The sequence below is a fragment of the Diuraphis noxia genome, unplaced genomic scaffold, assembly GCF_037042655.1.
Source record: "Diuraphis noxia isolate RWA-SAM2 unplaced genomic scaffold, SU_Dnox_SAM2 contig0003, whole genome shotgun sequence".
NCBI lineage: Eukaryota > Metazoa > Arthropoda > Insecta > Hemiptera > Aphididae > Diuraphis > Diuraphis noxia.
The window spans coordinates 5,158,674-5,186,094 of NW_028301713.1; the positions used below are offsets into that span (position 1 = coordinate 5,158,674).

General features: G+C 29.4%; 1 protein-coding gene across 1 annotated transcript in view; it reads left to right on the plus strand.

The window, feature by feature from the left end:
- The first annotated feature begins 437 nt into the window (after positions 1 to 437).
- Positions 438 to 27,421, plus strand: part of LOC107170287 (glycine receptor subunit alpha-2-like) — a 244,227-nt gene continuing 217,243 nt past the window's right edge. Inside the window, exon 1 of the mRNA XM_089223061.1 lies at positions 438 to 620. Within this exon, the coding sequence (XP_089079187.1) occupies positions 553 to 620 (68 nt within the window). The 5' untranslated portion in view covers positions 438 to 552. The remainder of the gene's footprint in view (positions 621 to 27,421) is intronic.

Consider the following 27,421-nt stretch of genomic DNA (forward strand, 5'->3'; position numbering starts at 1 on the left):
ATCTAAACACTAGCGCGTGTCGTATAATAGTCGATAATCGACATTATAATATATGAGCACCGCATACACACTACCGCGAAAGTCAAAAATATAATAATTATTAAACATCCCCGGTATGGTAAATATTATATAAGTGTAGAATATGTTCAAGTAATTTATTTTCGCCAAAAAAGCGTGAAAAGCGTTTTCAGGATTTCGTTCAAATATAATAATATATAATATTTGTTACACCCATGAGTGAATGTTTTATTTTTAGGTATAGCTACCTATAATACTTGAATATATGCGTGTACGCTCCATGAACGGGTAGGACGTAAACAGGTACACCCACCCCCGCACCTTTACACCCCGCCGATCTTATCATTATAATATAATATGACCGCGTGTTTTGGTCTGCGACCGAAAACTTACACGGGACGGCACTCCGGTCGCACGCTCCGAGTGACCGAGCGTGTAGTGGTTTGGTTCAGTCAGTGCGCCAGCCTTTCGTCAGACGGTTGCGGGCGCGAGGGACTGTCGGCGGACAAATTTTCCGTGTTTGCGCGTGCCGTGATGGTTCCGTTTCCGGTCCTGGCCGTTACCTGCTCGGCGTACCTGTTTGCCGTCGGTCCGGGTTCCTCGTAAGTGATGATCACAATTATTATTATGATGATTTATCTATTTGTATATATTATCCCCTCTCCCCCGAGGAGGGGGATAATAAAATAATAATATGATATATACATGTCAATAATCTGTAGGGATCTACTATTGAGCTATAACGAGTAAATAGTAGTAAATAGGTAGTCAGAAACGACAAATTTTTCGATCAAATAAGCAGATTGCATAATATGATAATGACTAGAAATTAACGTTAATAATTATTTTCAGCATCAATGCATTTACCCGCGATACGTATTTCCTAGGCAATGACGCTTTTTTTCAACCATAACTGATAAAAATGTTTACTGCATTTTTTTGATGAATTATTAAAGACGTGTCTACGTTGTGATGTCAATTTATCTTACCAGCGTACTAACAGTAATATATTTTCAGGTTTATATAAATATAAATAAATAATTAAAATTTTGCGTACGCGTAATTTTAAATTTCCAACCCAATTTTAATATTCTGTGAAACAAAATTATCAACATAATAACAATTCTCTATCCGCAGTAGTAACTTATAGTACATCGAGGTCATATTATCCTAGTCATAGTGATATTATACGTCTTGGCGAAATATTTAATTTCTACAAAATCGCCTATATTTTCCGACTTTCCGTTAATGTTCATGCACAGACGATATCGTATAAAACTAATATTAGGTGATAACCTAGTGATGATAATATATTGACTAGGCATTTACATTATTGCAAAATTCCATTATTGACGATAACATAATATTATAACATTTCAAAACTCATGACCGTCGACACTATACCGATGATACCATAATATTGTTATTTTATACCATATTTTTAGGTGTGTACAGTGGGGTGGGAGAGTAGGCTACTGTCCCTCCTGCGGCTTCTCGATTTTTCTTTTATAATATCTATGACAGTATTACTGTATTTATTTGTATTTTGTATGTACTTAAATTTAAGCCACGTCGTCTGTGGTCGTACAGTGAGGTTTTTGTCGTAATTATTTATTTATTCTAATTGACTGCTGTAAATTTGTAATAATCACGGTATCATTCATTAACGATGATCTACCGGGAAATATTTCTAAAGTTGGACCGAGCTCAACATGAATTGACAGACGACGGCTTCGCACTATTGCATTCCCAAAACTTTGACGTGAATACAGATAATATTAAATTATTAATTTTTATATGTGGCACTTTCCGCTTAATGTGTCAGCGCGTATAGTTTTGGTGTTGTTATAACCGATTGTGGTACCCGAAATTTGTATTTTTTTTTTTTAATATAATTATTATACTTGAATGAAAGTCACGTAACTTATTTTCCCCACTGGCTTACAATTAAAACACGTATTATAATTTATATTCTGTAAGTAGTTAATTATGTATATTTTTATTATATGGCTAAATTAAGTAATACATATTATATTATTATATAGGTATTACCAACCGCGACGATTCATGGAATAATATCGATAATTTTCCCTACGTTTCCAATAATATTTTATCACTATTTTATTTTATAAATAATTTTTTTTATTTTGATCGTAGACCATTTACTCACAATAATCAGTAACCCCGCGTAATATTACTAATATCAGAGTAACTCCTATAAAGCACTACCTATCTTGACACGGTGGAAACGTGAAGAGAGAGATGGTGAGATGGTCTATTAGTAATAAAAGGTCTATGATTTTTATACAAACAAAACCGCACGGTTATCACACATACCGGACTTTTGAGGTTTTTTTTAAGCTCGTAACGTAATAATTATTATTTTACGTTATGCGATTACGATCGGATCTGGATTTGGTTCCTATAATTATAGCCATAGAATAAGCGTGACGAGTGATGGATCATCACAGTGATTCCAAGAAATGGTGGCCAATTTAACACATATTTGTATGATACTATTTTTTCATCCCTTTCCAGTGTGAAGCGTCTTGTATCGCACGCGTTATTATTGACATATTATCGCAGCCAAGCATATGAAATGGCGGTTGGGGAAGTTTAAGCGTAAATTAAAACAAGTTTTGTTAACAGTTTTCATGTATAAAATACAATATGTATGAGGGAAGAAAAATATCGATGGGGGAGGGGGTTAACACCTACCCTCTCCTGACACTGCATTATGTATATCGGTGTCCTGAAATGCATCTGCAGAATATATGGGTGGTACGGTTCTTCGTATTTGCACTTAACATTTTACATTTCCTCGTTATATTGGCACTATGCGAATCATCTAGACGTTAACGGTTTTTCCACCGAAGACCTAGGCGGCGTTATTTTTGAGCGATAAAACACGTATTTTATTCGTTTAATTTTATCGTTTTTCCCTCTTACCGTCGCAGGGCGGCCACGCGCAGCCGTCTTGTATAAAACGTAATTCGCAAATTCAACACTGCGCACATTTTATTATTACATTATTTTATGATTATCACAATACGCACAGCGCTTATATTCAGTGTCAGCATACATTCGGTACATATTATTATTATAATTTCAGCGTTTTATAAGACCGTATTATCTCGGAACACAATTTTCAGTCGATGTTTTGTGTTTCACCGAAGCACTTTGGGACGGTTTCGTATTCTCTTTCTCTGAGTAAATATGGGTTGATAATGACAACCGCAGAGCCAACGGATTATTTATTTTACTTTATTGAAATGTCAACCTTAATTTATGTTTTATCTGGACACTTATCATAAATAATATTTTTAAAAATTGAGAATACGTTTGATAGTGATTGTATTATTATTGGCCGGAAGTGTAGTAATGAGAGTAGAGTTGATACTAAGAGTTTAAAATCTTTAGATGATTTTTTCTGCGGGATAGTGATAGACAATTAAGTATTTAGAGTTGAAATGTTGAAAATCGGTGTCTCTCACCTACAGGGTGTATACATGTTATTATTAAGTTCCGATTTGAATGAGTAATTCAACGGATTATTTTTATATAAAATTACTATTATACATGGAATAAAATCAGTATTTCGAGATAACCACAAACATAACCATTACTTTACTAACCAACTTACGCCAGTGTTTCTTAACCTGTGTTCCGCGGAACCCTAGGGTTCCGCGAAGATCACTTGAAGGTTCCGCGAAAGTGCTGTGCTATGTTTTTATCAAAATAGAAAAAAGCTAGAATTATAGAGGTTGGTAGCTAGTGGGAAAACCCGTTATACGTGCACAATATATTGTATAAGATATTATTATATTGTTATATAAGAGTCAATAAAATTACAGTTCGTTTTTTTAATGCGTTTTAATGATGACGATAAGGGCAACGACGATGGCATGACAGTATCAAATAATTATTTATATTTAATATGACTGTCCTACGGTATTAAAAACCATGTATGAAGATGATCATAATTTTTGACACTTAGCACATATTTCAAATGTTAAGAATTATCATAATAAATAGCAGTGAAAGTTACACTTTTAAGTTTTTCGTTCACTTTTCAATATCATTTTAATGTTTTACTAAACCAAAATATATCAATATCGTACGTTTAAAATACGTTTGTTATACTTTTTTGAAGAATTGAAGATTTAAAGCAGCTTATACAAATAAGAAAACTAAGAAGATGGTGATTATACAATCATGGTATTTTCGCACTAATTACATTTTTTACTTAACGATACTAAATACTGCAGGATATTTATAAAATCTAATCACAATAGTTCTTAGAATCACTGGTCTTGTAAATAAATCGCGTTAATTATTCTTTTAAAGTTATATTCTTAAATGTCTTCTCGGAATATTTTGAACAACGCTGAGATCGCAACTAACTTTTTATTTAGACTAAATTATATTTTGTCTCGTCCTTGTCAATGAGTCTGCGTCTATATCTCGTGTATTATATAGAATTTTACAAAAACTTTTTATGGCGATGTTGAACGGCAAGTTATAGTCGCTCTTAACTTACGAGAACTAGGGTAGTTACCTATATACAGGGAGGGGTGAAATACATACTTATACGTTCGATTCGTACGTCGTCGTGGTTACTTTATACACTTATTATACGTGATTATATTATGTTGTCCCATAAAACGTTTTACGATTTTATGGTAACTAAAATTAAAATAAATTCGTACCTATAGATACAGGTTTATATAACATTTATACGCATTTAGTTAAGAACACACATTTCATATACTATTATATACGTGCAGTATCAGATGAGATTATTATGATGGTACCTCCAATATAATTCGGAAGTATAAAATTAAATGTTTATGTCAGATGATAGATTAATGCCGGACTTTAAACACTCGTGTGCCGTAACCTAAAACTCCATCATTTGTATTATCTATACCCGCTTACCCGGACGTGTTGTATATGTTTATGCCGAAATTAAGAAAGAAAATTTCAAAAAAACTGGTACCTAACTCGTTACGTACGATTACGGTTGATTTTTAAAAATAAATTGTTTTTCAATATTGCCCGATAAGACTTTGTAAGTATTTGCAAAGACCGAGAAATACGCGACAATAAGAGAGGTTTTCCGACAAAAGTTCATAGATGCATTGATATTATATTTGTTGGCATATAATATTATTTTCGCTGTAAAAACGTCATAACACAATGCAAATAATATGTCATCAAAGAATGAGCCCAACTAAAAATAAACGCAAATAAAGTAATTTAATTCAAAAATTTATTTGAATAGTTTGTATGCTCGAGTGAAAAGTTGTGATATAATCTTGAAAGTTTATAACTTATAAAAAAATGACTAAATTAAATATCATTAGTCATGATGATGACCTACAATAATGATTGGAAAAAATTTTTTTTTCACCACAAATAATTTGAATTTCTAAAGTATACACGTAACTTCTTAATTTGTCTTACAATATTATAATATTTCCGTTCAGTTGTTTAGTACTTATTTTAAGTGGAGAGTAAAAATTAACACTTTCAAAATGATTATCAGACGCAGTGTACCCAAGTAACACGGGGATGTGAATAAGATAATAATAGAATATTCATTAAGAATATATATGTAATGTATAATGAATATTCTTCATTCGCATAAAGATCTTCTATTAATATGCATATAATGTGAAAAAATTGCAAAATGAGTCACCTATAGATAGTCCATGAATATCTAGTTCAATTGGATCAACTATAAATAATCTTATAGGAATATTCATATAGTAATTTAAATTATGCATACAGTATTCTATGGGTATTTGAGATTAAATAATATATGAATAACACAGAATAGATTAAATTGGGTATCTTTATGGTGTTCATTTTTATCAGTGTCCAGGCCCAGTGAATAACTCATAATTGTTTCTATAAATTATTACTATGTATATATATATATATACCCTTCGTACAGACATTTCCTCCCGCATTTTTCATTAAAGCCTATACTTACGTCGTATTTCTATGGAATCCAACTATGGAGGAACCACTATAACTTGAAATCGTCAGAAAATCCAATCTTATCGATCAATAACACCATGACGTGTAGTTTTTAACGTTTCCATTCACATTTTATGCTCAACTCTGTCGACGAACACGATCTCTAAAACAGCAATAACCTTTTATGATGAACGTGTCAGATTTATTTCAACCAATCTTCCTTCGTTCAAGAATTCGAGACGGACAATATTTTTGACAATCCAGTTGTGGAACAGAGACGTTATATGAGGTATAGCCGTATTGGCTCTGTGCTCGAATTTGTTGGGGGAAGGGTGTGCGCAGGGGGAAGGAGCTACCCTAATATTATTTTTGCGTACCTCAACTATATTTTTTCACAGGTACGAGGTTAGGTTAGGTTAGACGGCACAAACTTATGTAAAAATAATTTTTATCAAAATGTGGGTTTCAATTTATGCTAATTATACATATAATGATCACGAATTTTAAATTTTTACTATCAAGATTACTTTAGATATTAGCACGAACTATGATTATAATGGACTGGTCTCGAAATGATGAGTGTATAGCGGGACGGGTCACAAATGTCTGTACTCTTGATACTAGGGGTTTTTATGCTCTCAAGCGCAACCTGGTTTTTAAGCACGATACTATCATTTATTCCTTGATAACACTATACCGCCATATTTTTAATATATTGATAGTGAAAATAATTTATTTATACATTTATAATTATTATTTGATCTTCGGTAGTTCGATACTAGACATTTTAGATTTTGTTTTTACATTTGAAAATTTAAAATGAAAGTAAGGAAGTGTTCAATTCTGGGATGTTCAAGCGTAAAAAAAAAACCTAAGATTTCTATATTTAAAGTTCCAAAGAATAATTCTTTGGCATGGAATTTGGCAATCAGCAAGTATATTTGCAAAGACAATGTTACGCAATTTGTGTGTGCTGATCATTTTCTTCCGGAAGATATGGTGTCTGCATACTCAATCCCACCGGATGTTGCTATTGTAATAATTAACATTTTTACATTGTTAATTATTTGCTATAAAATATTTACTTTTCTATAATCTACAGGAACTTGGAAATAGAAGCAAATATCGCTTAAAAATAGGAGCTATTCCTTCTATTTTTAATTCAAATGTTGAAGATAGAATAATAACGATAAAATTTAAATTTAAAATATTGCAATGTTGTTATTATTTTATATTATAAGTAGAGTTAGGATGTTGATAACCTAAGAAACACACAAAAATGCCATAAAAAAATGCAAAAGAGCCCAAAAAAGTGCAAAAATGCCCTAAAAACTTCAAAAAAATGACCTTAAAAATTATCTAAAACATTAATTAAGTAAGTGAAAAAAACTTATTTATAAATAATAAATGCGATAAAAGTAATCACCAAAAAAACCCCACAATAATAATATTAAAATTATTTTTTATTAATAGTCCAAATCTAAAGTTAGATTTTAAATAAATTAAATTTGTTTTCAAACTGGTGTAACATTTGCCCTAAAATCTATAATTTGAGAAAAATTCCCAACATTGTACAAAAAGCACAAAAAATGCCCTAATAAGATGAAAAAATGACTTAATAAAATTAGAATATTCTGCATCAATGGTGCATGAAACAAACTTTTAGCTAGGATAGCATTGTATAGAGTAAAAGGAAAAAAAAATGCAAAAGTCATCAACATCCTAACTAATTATAAGATTGTCATCATTAAAACTGAATAATAGATGGCACTGTTTTCCGAAAACTCCCTAATCATTTTGATATTTCGGTTCCACTGATAATGCTTCGAGACCAGTCCATTATAATCATAGTTCGTGGATATTAGTTTATTAATCTATTATCATTTCTATGGTTCTATATTTTTATTTTTATAATTTGCTTATCATTTAATTATATTATCACACTGTTATTTTCCTATAATTTATTGTACATAATTCTGTGTACTAAAATATGTGATCAAAATATATCATAATTAGATTTCAATATCTGTGACCTGTGTACCTGAAAAGTGGTATTTAAAATATAAGTAAGTTTGGCGAGGGGTGGGGTGGGTGTGGAGAGCATAGCTTCCCACAGGCTTGTGTTAAGTACAATTATTGTGCATTTGCAGGAACACAGTTTTTAAATCATTAGATTGAGCTTTTCTACTTAATTTCGCGTTTCGAGCATTGGGTATTATAGCTGTAACTAAACAATAATGAATTTGATTGTCCCGGGAAATTAGTTAGCTCTTGCAGCAGTTATAATTATTAAACATCGTTTTTTGATGATGTCGGGTGACTTCTTTTATACATATACGCAACAAGTCGAACACAATACAAATATTTCTCGCACAGACGTCGAATGTATATAATATAATATTATTACAATAATATGATCATTTACAAATCGTGTGTTTCAAATAAAAACATAATAATATGTTAGAAAAAGAAAAAAAGTTTTGAAAAATGTCCATACTAGTGTTATTTACTATGATACTGTTATTGTGTACTGACTGTACTGTAAAACACGGGCTTTAGTATTGCTGGTCTGCAGCACGTAATTTTAACGGTATGTCGAGGATCTCAGTCGTCTTTTGAGACTCGTGTACCTATATAATAGAATATAATGTAGTAGATTGTATTATACGTATAATGGAATGCATTGTGCATCGAGTGATAACAATTTCAATTACTTCAAGGCAATTCCGACTGTACGTTCGCTCCAGTGTACACCAAGTGATTAGTAATTCCTCTGAGATTAATCAATGCAGTTATATATTTGGTTTAAGGGGATTATTGGAAGCGGCGATTTTCTGTCTTTGTCTAACACACGTGGAACATACAATACGCCAGATAAAAATTAAAGTACTTCTAGTTGCTCGATTTAAAATATGTAAAGATTTTTGAATTGGTAATATACAAGTCTACTTTGCATCGGTCGAAGCATATTTTTAATATTTTTAATATATTTAATAAAAAAATTGACAAATTTATAAAATTTAAAATATTTATTCTTATCGATATATTGCTACAATCGAAAAAGTGCTTCGACCGATGCAAATTAAACTTGTATACCAATTAACACATCTTTACATATTTGAAATCGAACAACTAGAAGTACCTTAATTTTTGTCAGGCGTATTGTATGTCCTGCGTGTGTTTAGATAAAGACAGACAATCACCGCTTCCAATCCACTTAAGAGCACGATACACCCGCATGTGTTGTCTCCGTCTTACAAGTGCGTAACATTGCAAAAACTGTTTCGCGCGGGAAAGAACCGAGAAAGATGCAGTTATAACTAAGAAATGAAATTTTCACCAAATAAAAAGGAGAATTTTGTCTGTGCAATATCGTTTTTATTTTTCCGATATCACTTATACAAAAAAAAATTCTTATTGTTTTATAATACATTAATTTTGTGTTTTTTAAGCAAGAATAACTTTTTTTCTAGTTCTGATATCGAAAAAATAAAAACGATATTGCACAGACAAAATTCTCCTTTTTATGTGGCGAAAATTTTTTTTCTTATTTATAACTGTAGCTTTCTCGGTTCTTTCCCGCGCAAAACAGTTTTTGCAATGTTACGCACTTGTAAGACGGAGACAACACATACGGATGTAGCGTCTCCTTAATGAATAATTATATTATACTGATAGACTTTTTTTTTCTTTATTTGAAAATATACAATCTATACCTTTTAGCATAATAAGTATATGTGTTTAGAGTACAATTTTAAATTACAGTAATGAATTAACATGTATAGAGAAATCATCCATTAATGACACTCATAGCTTGCTTTTTTTATTTCTCTTCATCCAATAGACTTAATAATTATTTTATACTTATAGTACATCATACTTGTATACGACCAGTTCACCGATTTGTTTGTCGATCGCCATTAGTTCGCTAGCAGTTGTGGTATTGTTTGTTGGGTAAGGGGGCGAGAGGGCTTGAAAATCTATTTTGTGAGATTGTATTTTAACGGTTATATATTTATTTACGTGTGGATAATGTTTAAAACATGCCTACTGTCTACTGAGTACCCATAATAATTATACGTAAATCTTATTAAAATTAAATTGTATTACTTTAGTTTATAGTTTTTTTTTTTTTACGACGGACATTAAAATCTTTATACAAAATATCGAGCATTGGTTTTAAGAACTTTTTCGATTTTATAGTGATAAAATTCATTTTTATGTCGATGACATGTAAGCGAACTAAGAATACGAAATCATTGATAATTTTAGCCATGCGTATGATTAAAAATAAAAATAACTATAAACTATACTGTTTACCTCTATTTACTATAATTCGTGTATATATTTTATACGCAATAAAATATTCACTTAATGTGCATGCATATTATGTAATTTCGAAACTAAGTAAAACGCATAAAAAATATATTATAATATTACAATATCAAAAGATATATGGGCGTGTTTGTTTCAATATACCTTGATAGTGCTTATAAGCTTATATACAAGTAAAACAGTTTATTTAAAACGAAAATATTGACAATTTATTGTAAACATCACGATTGATGTGTATAGCGTCTAATTTTTCGATTTATTTTAATCATCAATTACATTATTTGACTGTTGACAACTGACTTCAAAGGTAAATTTCTTTCCAACACAATCATACATAAAGTTAAACTATTTAAATGTTTTTTTAGAAATTTTTTTTTGTAATCACTTTCAATTCATGAAAATAAAAATAAATATAATGTAATTATCGGAAACCTTTTTAAATGGCTATGTCTCATTTGCGATGCGTATACTCGCAGTCGAGTGCGCACGATATGATATAAAGATCCAACAATTATATAATTATAAACAATTAATTAGTTTTCTTTGAGGTGATACAGTTGTGTTGTTGGTCTGAGCTCAGAATTAAAGGGGAGTAGGTAACGGTCGTAGGGCTAAACTTAGATTTGATAACGGATTAGAATTGGCCTGCTCTCGACATCGATAAAATCTTACGTTGGGGTTATACGGAACAAGGACGGAAATATATGATACAGACAATAAATAGTAATATTAACGAGTTATTTCGTTCTTTTATGGAACATGAGACGGAATAGCAATGGGATGAACGCTGCGAATAACATGTAACAAGACTTAACGATCCGTTGTTATTATTATACCTACATATTGCAGTTAGGTGTTAAAGGTGGATAAAAATTAACTATATAATATATATAACTATATATATATATATATATATATATATTATATTATATTATATATATAACTATATACAAACGATTTAGATTCGATTCTAACAATATTATCGCAATAATTTTAAATGCCTTAGGATAAAATGTAACTGTAAAGGGACAGCGTGCTTAAAAAAAAAAAAAACAAACTATTTCAACTATTTCAACTATTACTTATTTTTTATTGAATCATCTGTTATTCGTCCGATTATCTGACGTCAAAAGAACGGTGGTGATAGTGTAAACAAAATATTATAAAGAGGACATCAACACACGTGTAGTAATAAAATAGTAATAGATAATTTGCATTTAGGAGCAAGGAATTTGGGTTTTTAACTTAAAATTTTTAGCGAATTGATAAACTCATATCATAATCTTTATATTATATATATATGTTGTTTTTGAATATTTTAATTTTTAAACGTATTATGAGCAATTTTAAAATATAATATATTCATCACAATAATTATACGTCTGTGACACGATGGAAATATCTCATGTGGTTGCGAGTCTATAGGTTTTTAAAATTATTAATTGTTTGTATATCTTAAAATACTCATAATTCGCTTTAAAATAAAAATAAAATAAATAGCCTTCGATAATAATGTTACCTTTAATTTTAATTTTTTTTCAATTCACTCTAAATTTTTAACTCACGGAACTAAACGTGATCTGCTGAGCGTAAAATTAGGTATGTTATGCACTTATAAGATGGAGACAACACATGTAGGTATAACGTCCTCTTAAAAAGATAAATAAAATCATACAGGTGACCTACACCTGCATGTACTGATTTGCTAAGCGTTGCGGGCGGTGGTAAACTCTCCCGATTGTATGGTAAAGTCTCCCGATGTTTAAAACTAGTTAACTCTCCCGATGGTAAACTCTCCCAGGTAAATATTATGTTTACCTGAAAGAAATGTGTAAACTCTTGGGTCAATATTATGTTTACCTGAAAGAAATGTGCAAACTCTCCAGAGTTATTTTAAATGTTATTGCTACTCTATGAATTGGCTACACTGCAGAGATTGTGATTATAATTTTTATTATAAATTGTATTACCGTATTTAATCTGTATTTATCTTGTGTTAACCTTTATTTGTCATATAAATATTTAATTACCGTTAGAGTATTTTAATATAAGTATTTATATTTAAATATATAAATAATATAATATAATATATAATATAATATAATATTATATTATATAATATAATTATAATATATAAATATAAGTATTTATATTTATTTATTTATATTTATTTTTTTTTTATTTAGTATTTTAATATTTAAATGATATCGACTATAATGGCTCAACCAATTCTAACTGTGTAAAACGAATAATACCCCATGCTCCCCAGCTAGCTTAGTAGCTTAGTAGACCCGGGAGAGTTTACATATTCTCTTCAGGTAGTACTGAACTAGACCCGGGAGAGTTTACATGTTCCCGTCAGGTAGTATTGGACTAAACCCGGGATAGTTTACCATCGGGAGAGTTTACATGCCATTAAAATCGGGAGAGTTTACAATCGCCCAGCGTTGCAGTGAACTTGCAGTCTAATGCATTTTGGTCACTGCACGTTCAAACCGTTTTCTTTTCTGAGTCTAGCGTAGTCCAAACTTTACTTTTATTAATTATTAAATCTCCGGTACAATAATAGCGTTGATCCATACGCGTGCACACACGCCGTTAAACTTCGTCTGTAACAGAATATTCAATTAATTTTAATATTATAATAATAATAATAATATTATAATATTGTTGTATCCTCTTAGCGAATCGTGCGCGGTGCGCATGTTCCACCGCAGTAGCTGCTAGCTACGACATGTTGCGAGTAATCCGGGTGGATATTTGTGGGTTGGATACTGTTTAATCATTGAAGATCTGGAAACTTTTAATATGGCTTAGAGCTCGAACACGCCGACAGTTGAGAAAATCCACTGAACTATACGTAATATACACTGCACATACGGTGGGTAATTATTAATACCATTGCGGCGCCCACTCTATGCTGAAACTGTATACATATTATGGGGATTAAAGCGGTAATTTGCAACGATCTATAAATTAAGCGTCCGTGTTCTATAGTTGTACCTTATAACAAGATAAACAGCTGATTTCTCGATTTATGCAGTTTGTCGCAGTGTTTAAGCGCAGATAATATTATATAATTATAATATAATGTTAATCTTATTATCTATAATAATATTATATAGTACAGAGGTTCCCATAATTTTCACGGTACGACCCATTTTGAAAATGTTCAAATTTTGACGACCCACTGCAACCTCCTAATGGCTTAATTAATGACATCATCTCACTGGTACACTAAACTTGTAATCGTCGTTGATAATCATAAAACTAAATCCGAACATCAATATAATATTCTATAAGATTTGGTTACATGGACAATATCATATTATATTTATTTTAATTCATCCACATAATGATATAATATATTTTATTTTTATTTTTATATATTCTCAAATAATCTAAATAATTAAAATTTAATATTTTTGAAATTTATAAATATTCCAAAACTTAATGTGATCCACTAAAAATATAAACGCGACCCATAGTTTGTGAACCTCTAATCTAGTATTATAGTAATCTAAACTTCAGTAAGTTATACTAGGATACGAATTTTTACGTTTCTAAATTTAAAAAGTAATATAATATGTCAATTGTTGGCATTGGATTGATATTAGAACGGATAGGCAAATTGAAAATTATCATTTGGCGTCAATGCGTCATGTTTAGTTAGTGATTGACGACATAAGTTTGTATCATATGTTATATGTACCAACTCTTAAGTCTAAATAAAGCTTTCGATATTGAGTTTGATGAATTTTTAATAGTAAAACGATAGCTGAAATATTTTAGGAGGAAATACATAATAATATGGTGATTCAACAAATATTCTCAACCTTAGTATTTTCTTCAACAAAAAAGTATTAAATTATGAATTCTTAAGTGTGCTCGAAGTTTAGACTATATTTTTAAATATTTTTATACATTTTCATGCCATTTGGGACGTGTCTTTTGGCGATGATATAATCTTGTTTTTCTTTTACAAACGGAAATTATATTATTTACATTATTTTTTAAGTGAATGTTCTTTTCTTCATAATGTCCGTGTATATATTAAAGTCTAAGTGTAAGTTTTAGAATTCATTAAACGTTACACCAAAAGTTTTAAATCTTTCCTGCATTGTTTCAGTACTTTGTAGTTTGTACATCTTTATACTTGTTAGACCTCTTTTCGAATATGGTGCGTATAGTACTGTGCGGTTATGGTTTCCCCGAGAAAACGATTTCCGTTCGATTTTTTTTTTAAATTTATGCTTCATTAAGCACCATTAATTGTCAATACACGGGTCACTCGTCACAATGGATAAGTTATATTCATGAAATCTTCCTCATCCGAACTCTATCCCAGCTACGCTTTGAAGCTCACGAAATAGTACCTATATTATTAGCTCCGTTTTAAATGAGTCTATACAGATGTTCCAGATTTTATCAAAAGAGTCTGTTTTAGGATCCCCTCTTATTCTATCCGAAAGATTTTTTTCTGTTCATAGTCACACTACCTCACCGGATGCTCTGAACATAATATTTACCACCCGCCGCACATTTTTAAAATGTTTATAATTGTCATTATGTTTGTACACTTTAGCATTTTGTACGATTCAGATTTAAATTGTACTTCTTTGTAATTTTACAAAGATATTTATTTTATATTTGACGTTTATATTAAAATAACAAAAAAAAATTAAAATAAATTATAAAAATCACTTTGCTGCGATTTAGATGCGTCGATGTTATTTGTTGAAATTTGCAGATTTTGTTTGATAATTTTTAAAAATGTGTAACTATATTAGAAAATATTATGATCTTTATATATACCTACCATAAAAACTTGCAGGATGTGAATAACTTGCATTATCAAAGGTTGAAATCTGGTTATAATTATACTTGGGGAACACCCTGTGTACATGAATAAATGAATACATCACATTATTATAATAGCCACGATGACTGTTTTTGACAGATTTGTTTTAATTTTTTTTTTTTGCTCTTATATGTTATTTTAAAAGTTCTTGGGACGCTGGAAATTGGATTTCTTTGTAATGTTATACAGCCGCGTGTATACACATTACTGTATAAATTACTTATTTTTTTACGGATATCTATTGGTGGACCTCTGATACGCTTTAAATAGAATTAATTCATATAAATTTAATAATATATCAAGGTATTACATTATACCTATACTACAGTTGATGTAGGTACTATTTATTGAAAAGTATAATATTATAATATACGATGGAATATTATCAAACACTTATTATTCAGACTCTAATACATAATATGTATATTATTATTGAAGGAAACGGAAAAAAAACATATAATAACATATAATTTGTTTTTATTTTCTATATCGTAGCGCCATATGGGTTAATAAAAAACAAGTTGAATATAATAAGAACGCGTATAATAAATGTCAGATTAAATTTACATTTTTCAGTGTAGTGTAGTGAAAAAAAAATATGGAATATCAGCTGTGTAGGTGAAAATATTACCTTCTCGACAAATTGAATCATATATTGAAGCGAGTCGGAAAAATGACTGTTTCAAACAAAGTTGGTTGTTTAAACCACAATAATGGGCTGTGCGGGAAATTTATAACCTCGCGCGTAGTCTCTGTTGTAAATGTTTTTATTTTTGAAGTTGAAACATAGGTAAGTTATGTACCTACCCATACCACCGTGCAGTACACAAACTAATATCGCAAAACTTAAACATTATTGGTACACGTACAGACGTATTTCATATCATATGATGGTATTTATAGTGTCTCAAACCTTTAGAATGATGATTATTCATCATTATTCACGCCATAAAACGCGACACGCGGGCGCCGCGCACCGGAATGATGACTTTTTGGCGGGTGGGGTGGTGAGGTTCAAAATCAAAAACTTGAAATTACGTCCAAAACACGATTCGACGAGCTCGATACGATCCGAAGCTATATAAGGTTATAAATATATTTTAAAACGGATATAAAACATTTTTCCTCGTTTTAATTATCATTAAAAAAAAACTACGTTCACAGGTTATTATTCAAAATTTTTCATTTTAAATATATTGAAATTATATTATATTATGTAGTAATGATCTGTATTCCTTATTGTGCGGAGCCATTTATATGTATTGAAATGTTTTTTCTAAAAAAAAAAAAAATATATAAAGTAATGAATGTAATAAATCCGATATTGTTTTCACATTCTAGCTTGAGGCAAACATAATAATATTCATGATTTATCTCGATTAAAGTTCACGTACGCTTTTGAACTAAAGTCCGGATAGTTAAATTTACTTTTTTTCTTTCTTTTTTTTTTTTTTGCTATTTGAATCCATTTATACAATTTTTTTACGAGTCATTTTCCAGGTAAAATATTTTTCCCATAGTAATTAACTGTAAAATATATCGATTACCACAATTAAAAATGTATAGCCTTATATCTACAAAACTTATTTTAAGTATCAAAACTTTACAAAACTATCAAAAGTTCTTAGTTTGTGTCAAAATTATAATAATAACATCAATACCATATAAGTAAAATACAAATATACAGTTAATAATGATTCGATTTTTGATTTTAATTTATAAATGGGTTTGAAAAATTAGTTTGCCATTATATTATTACCTTCATAGTTATTTGCCGAACTCACGATTTAATTAAAAATATTATAAAAATACATAAAAGTAACTATCGACAGGTGAGTCATCGACCATACCAGTAGTACCTATACTTCACTTTAAATTTAAAGCACTAAAATCTTATTCAGCCGAGTTCATATTTCAAAGTGATAACTTATGAAAATATAATAAAATATAATATGATATAAAATATAAATTAATGTTTTAGCGAAAACTGATTCGAATTGCACGCAAAAGTACACGCAAAATTAACCGAGTTATTAAGTATATTATACTTGAATTACGTATATTAGGTTTCAAATAAACTATAAAACAAGAGACATTTAACCTACAAATAATGTATTTAAAAGTAAACTAAACAATTACAAGTTTAATATATATATACACATATAAGGTACATATTATGTTATAATAAATTGTATAATTAGTATAAATCACTTTGGTTTTGTCGCAACTATAACTACTTAAAATGCATGATGAGCATTGATATCTATACAAACTTTCTACCTTAGTTTTGAATATATAGCATAAATTATGTTCTCAGTGTATCAAGGTCATACGCGTAGTGCATTTATTCTAAATTTGAGTTTATCTATCATATAATTATATTATATTTTATTCTATGCATACTGCTGCCTCCGATTGTGCATTGTTAATTGTAAAAAATTATCCTATATGAACCGTGCCCAATTAAAGATTTTTTCAAAACAAAAATTTTCTACACGACTAAGGGTTATCATGAAAAAAACCACAAATATCTTAGTAGGTACTCATATTTCTCACTGGAAATAATAAAATAAATATGATGCGTTAGACTATAAGAATAATTATTTTTAAGCTATACCGAATTGACGTGATTTTATTTCTTTTAAAAAACCGTATTTTGATGTGAACACAAAGAGCGAGCGAGCCTTCGGTTAATGGACGTGAGCTTTACATTGTATTATAACCTTTCGTAATAATGTCCATTGAGTTAATGTCAGCGAGTACACGTGACCCCTGATATTTGACATTACTTAGATGAAATGTAATTCATGAAATTGCAAAAAAAAAAAATGAATTTTAGATATTTTTTTTTCGTGACAATAAAGGTCTCCGTCTCGATAAAGCGTAGTCGTTGAACTATTCAAAGGTGACGCTTTGAAAATTTTGAGAGCTCTGAAACACGTTGTAAATTTAATAAAGCGAGAAAATATAATTGTTTGAAGTGTAAAAACGACGGAGAAAAAAATCTCTTACCTCCTCCGCACTATACTGCGAGTATCTACGGCGCGTAGATAATGGGCGCCATTGCACTGTTGGCTGTATTTAAAAAAAATAATAATAACAATAATGAATAAACAAAACGTCAAGGGGCATATTAATTCATAATAATATAGAATTTATCAAAAATTGTAACGGCTCTTGAGTTCACCAACGGGGGAAATCGTGCGTAACATTTAGATATAATATGGTAAATAAAACAGAAACCGTTATTGAATTATTAAAATTGCAATTTGTGTAATTATTTAGACACATAACATCCCTCAGGTACGTTATTGGAGCTCGCGGTATACATATATATGTAATATTCTACTGCACTTTATGCGGTTAGAGAATTAACTTTGAAATATTCAAGTTATATATATTATATGTATAGGCACCGCACTGAAACTATAGGTGTCCTTCGAAGTGCGAGGATGAAAGACATTCAGTTGTCCGACTTGTCCGACGCGTGCTTGCACCTATACAGGTTGATCTATTTTACGCGAGACACTCGTTATTTTAAAAAGTTTTAAAATTTTTATTTTTAAATATCAAAATGTTATACATTTATAATATATACCTAGTCTAACATTTTTTATACCCCCTATTATTGTGACTATTACGTTTTTAAGTGAAAACAATATATACTTTTGATTTTGAAATGACTGCAACCTTTGTATAAAATGTATGAAATATATATAACTGTTTTTTTTTTTATGAATTTTAATATCAGAACTTTAATTTTTGAATAATCTGTTGGTGAGATATAGCCTGCCTCTCAATGTTAAGTGTTTTTTGTTGGTGCTATTGTATTTTTCGTTTGTAAGGACCAGGATATAGTTAACATATTTTGTCAAAGTTAATAGATAACCATATTGTAGGTATCAATAATATATGATAAGATAAGGCGATAAGACGTCATATCCTATCCATATCTTTATAATCTAATATCTATGTGTGTAATGTTATAACACTTATAACTATAATGAGCGTGTTTGTAAGCTAGATAGAACATTTCAAACATATTATTGGACAACATATTTTTTAAATCTATAGTATGCATAAAAGCCACTCCCTCATCAATAAATTTCTCAAAAATGTACGAACTACTTATGGTTATGAGGGCAAACATTGTTCTAAATTTTCAATTCTAAGCTAAAATTGAACAATTTACAATTTTTTAGCTTCTGCAGTATAATTTGCAAATTTTCAAGATTTGAACTTTGAATGTTTATATAAAAATCCGTGCATATAGTGTACTTTTAATATTTTTTAACTAACATCATAACAACTTCAGAAGAAAACACTTTTTTTAAAAATTGATTAGAACAAAAGTTATTTAATTTGTAAGAATATCAGATCTCCATGGGACACCCTGTATATGTCATCAAAATATACTTATTCAATCTATGTAATTGATGCAGCGCGTCGGTAATATAATAGAATTGCTGCAGTTCCCGTCGGAATGCATTTTTTTTATTTCGTGCTAACTTTGGTGATTGGAATGTCGCGTGTCTATAATTAATGTCGTCGTTCGTTGGTCGGGATGGCATTTTGATTTTTGAAACGTGTTTAAAATCGCTTTGACGTCACAACGACGACGACGTAGACGTATTTAGGTCATACATAATATTATATATTGTAATATATTTTAATCCATTTTCTCCGTGGTTATATGGACACTGCAGTTATTTATAATAGCTTATTATAGTCATTACAATCATCATATTATCATAATATTATTATAATAATAATATGATTTTATCACGAATCAAGATTATTGTTTCGGTTAAATAATTGGTGGATATTATATTGTCGAGATACCGGACAAGCACGCTGTGTCTTTTCCCATAGTACAACCGTGTCCCATTTAATTTTTCGAATTTTTGGTCTATACATCGCTTTTTGACTTTGTTTGGCTGCTGACCACCGAGTTAGACCATGTTTTTATCATTTTATCGGAATGAAAATATGTGCCTGAAAATAAGTCCAATGTTATTAGTTTATTACATATTTCATTTTAAAAATTATGCATTCGTATGGTTACAAATCTGGTGTATTCAGTTATGTCAGCCGCGGTCGATAATTAATGTTTATGATAATTTATAACAACAAAATATATATCCTAATGATGAATTATTTAAAAACACAATATTTTTTCAATCTTCTTTATACCGCTTTTAAAATCGTATTACATTAGACCTTTATAGCATCCATTACATTTCCCCTGCCCTTTACTGACTTAGGGTGACTCGTACATCCGCCATTCGTTGCTGGGCACGTTTTGTAAATTCGTCTTAAACTGTGCCGATCTATCCTTGTCCTAGAAAAACTCATCATCAGGCTTTTTTCGTTTAGTTTTCGTATCGTTGCTCATCATACTCCCGATTCTTTTATACCGCTGGTCATCAAATAATATATTATGTTCAATATTTTTACGCGTAGGTTATAATGTGTGCAGCAGGCATTCGGTATAAACTCGTTACGAAGTATATTAAACATAGAGTAGAAAATATAGCTAGTTAATCTGTTCGTAGGTAGGTACATATTGTTTTCGATGGCAAAAATAAATTCACTATCTATTGTTAACTAACATCGTAGTTAGTAAGTACACAAGTAGGTACTCGCCTTAAACTCGTACGGGAAATATGCAAAAATAACATTCAACTCGCTCTAGTCGATTTTCGGGTACATAATAAGTATTTTATGTAGTACCTATTAAGATAATTACTTCGAAATGTACATGTTTGAATGGTTGGTATATCCGCCCAGATAAATTTCGTCGACGAACTATTTCAATATTATTTATAATACTCTTTGAAGGAATTATTTTGAGGATAATATATTTTAATCATTTTATTAGATTTTCTGCGGATTGAGCAATACGGTTTTACAAAAAGTTGAATTGTGGATGAAAAAATGCGAATGTCAATGTAGGTATAGGTATGAAAATCCTTTTGGGTCGATTGGTAAAACGCGCGAGTGTTCAAACGCATGATAAATATACCATGTTTAAAAAGATACCAACATTCAATAGGTGAATTTAAATAATAAAAATATTCTATTGTACTATATTATTGTAAAATTTATAATTTTGAAAATGTGTAATTTAATCAATAGTAATAAACATACTAATAAGGTTAATAATATATTGGAGATAAAAACTTATCTTAACGAGCTCCGAAAAAATGAATTTAAAACTATTTAAATGATTATAATAATATATTGATATACCTATGCCAATAATTGTTTAAACTTATAAAACGTAAACTAATTTTATATTATTGTTGAGTTCTGTTGACCTAACGAATAACATTTTAAAACATTTTAAAATCGTAAAATAAAAGAGTATGAATTGTTAAAAACAAGTTGTTTTTATTCTCATTAAATACAAAAATTCAAATGAGAAATTATTAAATTATTATTTTTAATAATTGACACACAAATCAGCAATGGTAATGATATACCTATTATGTATTTATTTCAATAATAATTAATTGCATCTTTTAAAAATAGCAATAGTAAAATTTATTTTTAAAATAATATATTTTTTTAAAGTCCTTGGTTACGCACATTTATATGAATGTTGAAAATTAAAATTCTGAAGTCGTAAAAATTCCTGACCCTCGACCATTGGAGCGCGTCCGTGGACGTAGTAAAACCTTTTACATATAAAAATTGAAAAAAACTTTTATTAATGAAGATAAATAAATTAGTTTTTTTTTTGTTATTCATTTAAATTTTAAACACACTATTATTTTTTGTGTACGTTAAGTCTATAATTTTTATTCGCATAATATTATGCGACTTAATTAAATATAGGCTTAAAATAATAATATATAATAGGTATATTTTATTTCGTTTTTGCAAAGTTAGTAAAGTTTGTAAAATTGTATTTATTAGGTCATACCCCGAACGAAATAATATTTTAAACTAATTTTACTAATTTCACTTGTATAATATAGTGGATAAAACTAGGCCAATTCAATATATTTTATCATTCAACAATCTGTTGAGAAAAATATCCCAATTCTACAATTGCATATCGTTATCGTTTTCGTCAAACGTGTAATTTAGTTATTGCCTAGACCTAATATTATTTTCAATATAAAATATAAAATAAAATTTTAGTTACGAGCTTGAATACACATTAATTAATTAATTAATTTAAACTAACCTAACCGCATCAAAAACGTATAATATTCAGTTTTGTATTCATTACGAATTAATTGTAAATTGTTATACTATTATCTTAGTGTAGTAGCAGATCTGTACAGCGTATCTCAGTAGTGTCGGAATAACGAAATTGAGTCGCAAAAAGGGATAACTGATTATTGCTAAAAAAAACAAAAAAAAAAAAAACGAAATTGTTGGTATACCTTCGGCCATAATGGTTTGTTTATGCATTCATAAACTATACGTATAATGCGATGAGAAATTACGACGAAGTCGTTTTCATAATATAATAATGAAAAATAAAGCAATAATAATCCCCTTACGTTTAAGTCATAAAAATAGCGTTTGAATGTAAAGTGTAGTATTCGAATGCTCTTGTGCGTTTACGGTCGATGACGACTGCTCTGAGAAATGTCAAGAAATAAATACTTATTCAATGATATCGCGCGTGCCATATGGTAGCGCAACTTATTGTGCAGTTACGATGATTGACAGGTCGAAAGTGGAAGGTCAGTAGGTCACGCGTCGCACAGTTATAGGTCGTCGTCAGCTGAAACCGGTTTCAATCGGTCTTGCTCGACAATAGTGACGATTACTATAAAAAATTTTCTTTTATTGTAAAAATGGAACTTGCCCCCACGCAACACTGTTTGTTGAACAAAAGAATCAAATCACATTTACAGCAATAATAATTATGAAGCGATCAGCAGAGCTCATTAATCACGACTAGTCACTGCTGTGCTGTTATAATAATAATATGCGATACGCGCGTAGTATTACGTGGTTGGCGGACGAGATTTTTATGTCGACACCGAAATGATATATATATATATATAATAAACCAATAGATAGGTGTAATGATATAATATATCTTATTGATTCGGGAGAATAACATTTTTTTCTCCTATCGAATTTGAAACACGTACGCAATTTGTCGGAGTTCGATCTCTATATGTATATATGCTCATAATTCGATTTAAATATATTATATAAAAAAAAATTGATCCACATTAAAATGTGATAAGAATAAAATGAATTGTAAAGCACAACTAGAATAATATGCGTACGTGTTGCATATCGAGAGGACGTTCTCCGCTAAACTGAACGGCTATTTTGCATGTCTCGTAGGGAAATTAAATTGAATTGGCCGATATGAGAAATGCTCGACACTGTTCAATAATTAAACTCCGCCCACATAATCATAACAGTCCATCTATACATTCTATACGGATGGCGCGGCCCATAGAAATACGAAATCTCCTTTTTTCCGTAAGAGTTACCCTTAGATCATATAGTAAATGATCTAAGGAGTAGTTACCTATATCTATATGTTTTCAAAATGATAACAAATTTTAATGGATTATGGACCTATCTATCTATAAAATGTTCAAATTCCTACATCAGGCAGCACTGTTCATTTGGCTGCATACCAGCAGTTTCGGTCACGCTATAATTGTAGGTAATAATTGAGTTGCGTTAAAATGTCTGTCCTCCAGGTAGAATTCGTATTATTATGAGAAAAAACATATTTTTGGATATAATCTACACAGCGTGTATAGAGGCTGTATCAGAAAGACCTGAATAAAATTATATTAATTAAATCTACAATAATAATCAGCAAATTCTCAAAATTCATATTTTTTAAAAAGTTATTATAATAACTAATAACGTATACGTTCTAAATTAATTTGACCAAAAAAAAAAAAAAATTCTAAAAAATAAGTTACTTGATTTAGATAAATTTTTGTACCATCAATATTGTTCTTATTATCAGATTTACAAATAAGCTATTTTGAATATATCCAAAAAAATTTTTTTTAAATTTAAATTGTTTTATGTTCAGTACTAAAAAATGGACATAAAAAAATGTATTATACATGTAGCGCTAAGGTCACTTAATGACAAAAAAAAAATAATGAAAAATATTAATTTGAACTAAAGTTATTCCAAAAGTCAGTACTATCTGTTACAGCTTGTATACGTGGTAACTATACTTACTTGCAAAGTTTATGAATAAAATAGATAAAAAATAAAAGTGTTAACACTGTTAACTCCGAATATTACTTTCAGTTTGTCCACGATTGCCTACGATTTTTTGAGTTTCGATGCGGTAAAAATGAGTTCGAAAAAGTGAAAGTGAAAAATTAAAACCATGATCTATTATTAAGAGGGTGAAATTAATCGACTTTAATATCTGAAGTCGATTTCTTTCGAATTTTCACTTGTAACACTATATTTTAGCATAAAATATCATCTGACTCAAGCTTAACTTGTTTATAACTACTAAGTTTATCTGTCACCAGTTAATTTAAACATAAACAAAGTATCAATATTTATAACAATATACCCACACAGTAAATATAAGTCTTGAGTCTGTTATAAATGGGAAAGAAAATGTTGACCAACAAAGTTTTTGTTGGTAAAATAGCATATTAACACACAATAATTTTTTATGTATAATTATAATTATTATGTGAGTATGAACTTTTTTATTGAGTGACCGCAATTAGTATTTAGTCTTTTTGAGGGGTGACCGGAACTAGTATGTAACCTTTTCAGAAGAGACCGGAACTAGTAAACAAACACCGCTTCATTCGTTATACTTGTATTGGGTCACTTGTATGATATGAGTGTCGATTATTAAGTCCATTACTATCATATGATATCATCCAACGCATGTAATGGACATTTATGATAAAACTATCACTCTAAAAACTATTTCGATTTGTTTTCGAATTACTTAAAAGGTTCTATCAATGCTACAGCTGTGTAATCGAAATTTATTTTATTCTTTAATAGCATTAACAAAATGCCATAAGATATTATTTATTAGGTCCGGATAAATGAACAAAATATGAAATTGATGTATCAGAATTGTCTATCCTAGACGCCGTGTTACTAGAATTCGAAAATAATCGTAATAATAATAATATAAAATATCCAATGCGTAAAAATTATATTATCGAAATAATAAACTATCAAATTTGATCAATGATAACAACTTTTTAAAACCTTCAATAATTTATTAAACTAAATTTTGTTTTTAAATAAATTTAACGGTTCATCGTAAATCCATAACTATCCTTCTTAATTTTTATCACGTGAAAAATGAAAAATGTTATTATTATAGATACCTACGTATATTGTTATTAAGTCAGGTTTGACAATAATTATTAAATCATATTTCCAGTTATAGTTTTAAGTTAATTTGGTTTCAGTGCGGCGTAACTTGGAGTGTTTCCATTGATAGAGGGAATGAGTTAATTAATATTGTTTACTCATTTTGCCCAAAAATTAAGGTGATTATGCTTTCCTACCTGTCAATAACTAACTTATAATAAATCTTAAGGTAAAAATTAACACTATTGCATACCAATTATAGCACAAAGTCTTGTAAATTAGTAAAAATATTTACATATCAAACAATTGACGGATGTCCAAAAAGTGTTATTGGTACAACTTAAGTGGGCTCATTTATAAAATTTAAACATTGTAACGGCTATAAAATATATAATTGGTAATAAAATAAAACGAATTCAAAAAAATAACATTCAAGCATTACGCTTTGAATAAATAATAATGCGTTGCATCATAGAATAAATTTAAATTTATGACTACGTAGGGTAAAATCGTTGTCTTTGCCCCAAATATAAATGCTTAAGGGTGATAAACTATTCTAGCTTTTCCTCGGATTACGCTTATATCTGGTTAGATATTTCTCAAATTTGTAATATAAATTAAGTCAAAAAACGTGAAATATAATTTAATTTAGTCCTAATTGTTTATTACAGAACTAATCACCATAAGATACAAGTAAACATTTTGGACAAATGTAAAGATATGATGTTTAATCACTGCGATTACTTTTTTTTTTTTATAAAAATAGGACACATTTTATTTTATTATAAATACATCAATATAGTGCGCATTTATTAAAAATATCACTTAGTATGTCATAGGAGGTTTAGACATTTGATCAAACTTAAAAACAACATTTTAAATAAATATACAAGAACATTGGTTGTCCAGATAGTTTAGTTTAAATATTATCTTACACATCAATATATTTTTACAACCTCCAAAATTATTAAGATCTTACTTTTTTAAAAATTTAATATTTTATTTTAGGTAAACATCTACAAATTGTATACGCATAAAAAAACTATTCGTTAAGAAAACACTCTTTAGTAATACATTTTCGTCGAAATTAAATAATTATCAATTGACTGTGCATCGTACAATCAATACACGCTATTTAAGTGTTTTGGTTGTACGCGCAGAAGAGCTCAAAAAGTTTAATTTGACACCTAAAAAGCTGAGTCAAGGGCGGAGGATTACTTAAGTATCAAAATTAATATTTATTCATCAGTTTTTGTTGTTTCAAGCAACTTGAATTTTAACTTTTCAGAAACACGATGCAATATTAAACCGAGAATCGATTAATATTTCAGTATACTGAACTATAGTTATTTTGTTTATGATTATTTTTAACGCTGTCATTCATTTAAATTCAAATCGAAATTCAAATGTATATCAATATCACTAATAATATTATACTGTCTCTGCAAATTGTACAAAACTTGACGACTAGTCGAGGGATGACTGTAGTTTTTGTTTATTTTCCGGTTTTTATTTTATTTCTCATATTTCGTACAGATTAAACTTTACAGATAAAACAGATATAACTGTTCGAACGTCGTCAAACCTACGGTGGTATAATATATAGGTATAGACTTCACAAACGTAAAATCATTTCAAGTAATAAACAAAATAAACAAAATAAACAAAAATCCATTAAACGTTAACGATTTAATATTGCACAGATTTAACACAGCAAAAAGTATTTAAGTATAAATCAATTTTTTCGCTTATTATTGTTTCAGCGAAATGTAGGTAGCTAGGTATGGGATAGTTTTTTTTTTTTTGTATGAAATTCATAATGAGGAAAATAATGGAAATCACGTTATTGTTTAACAAATTTAAACCGTATTGTTTTTAAATATTTTGAAAACACGTGAAAAGTTAATT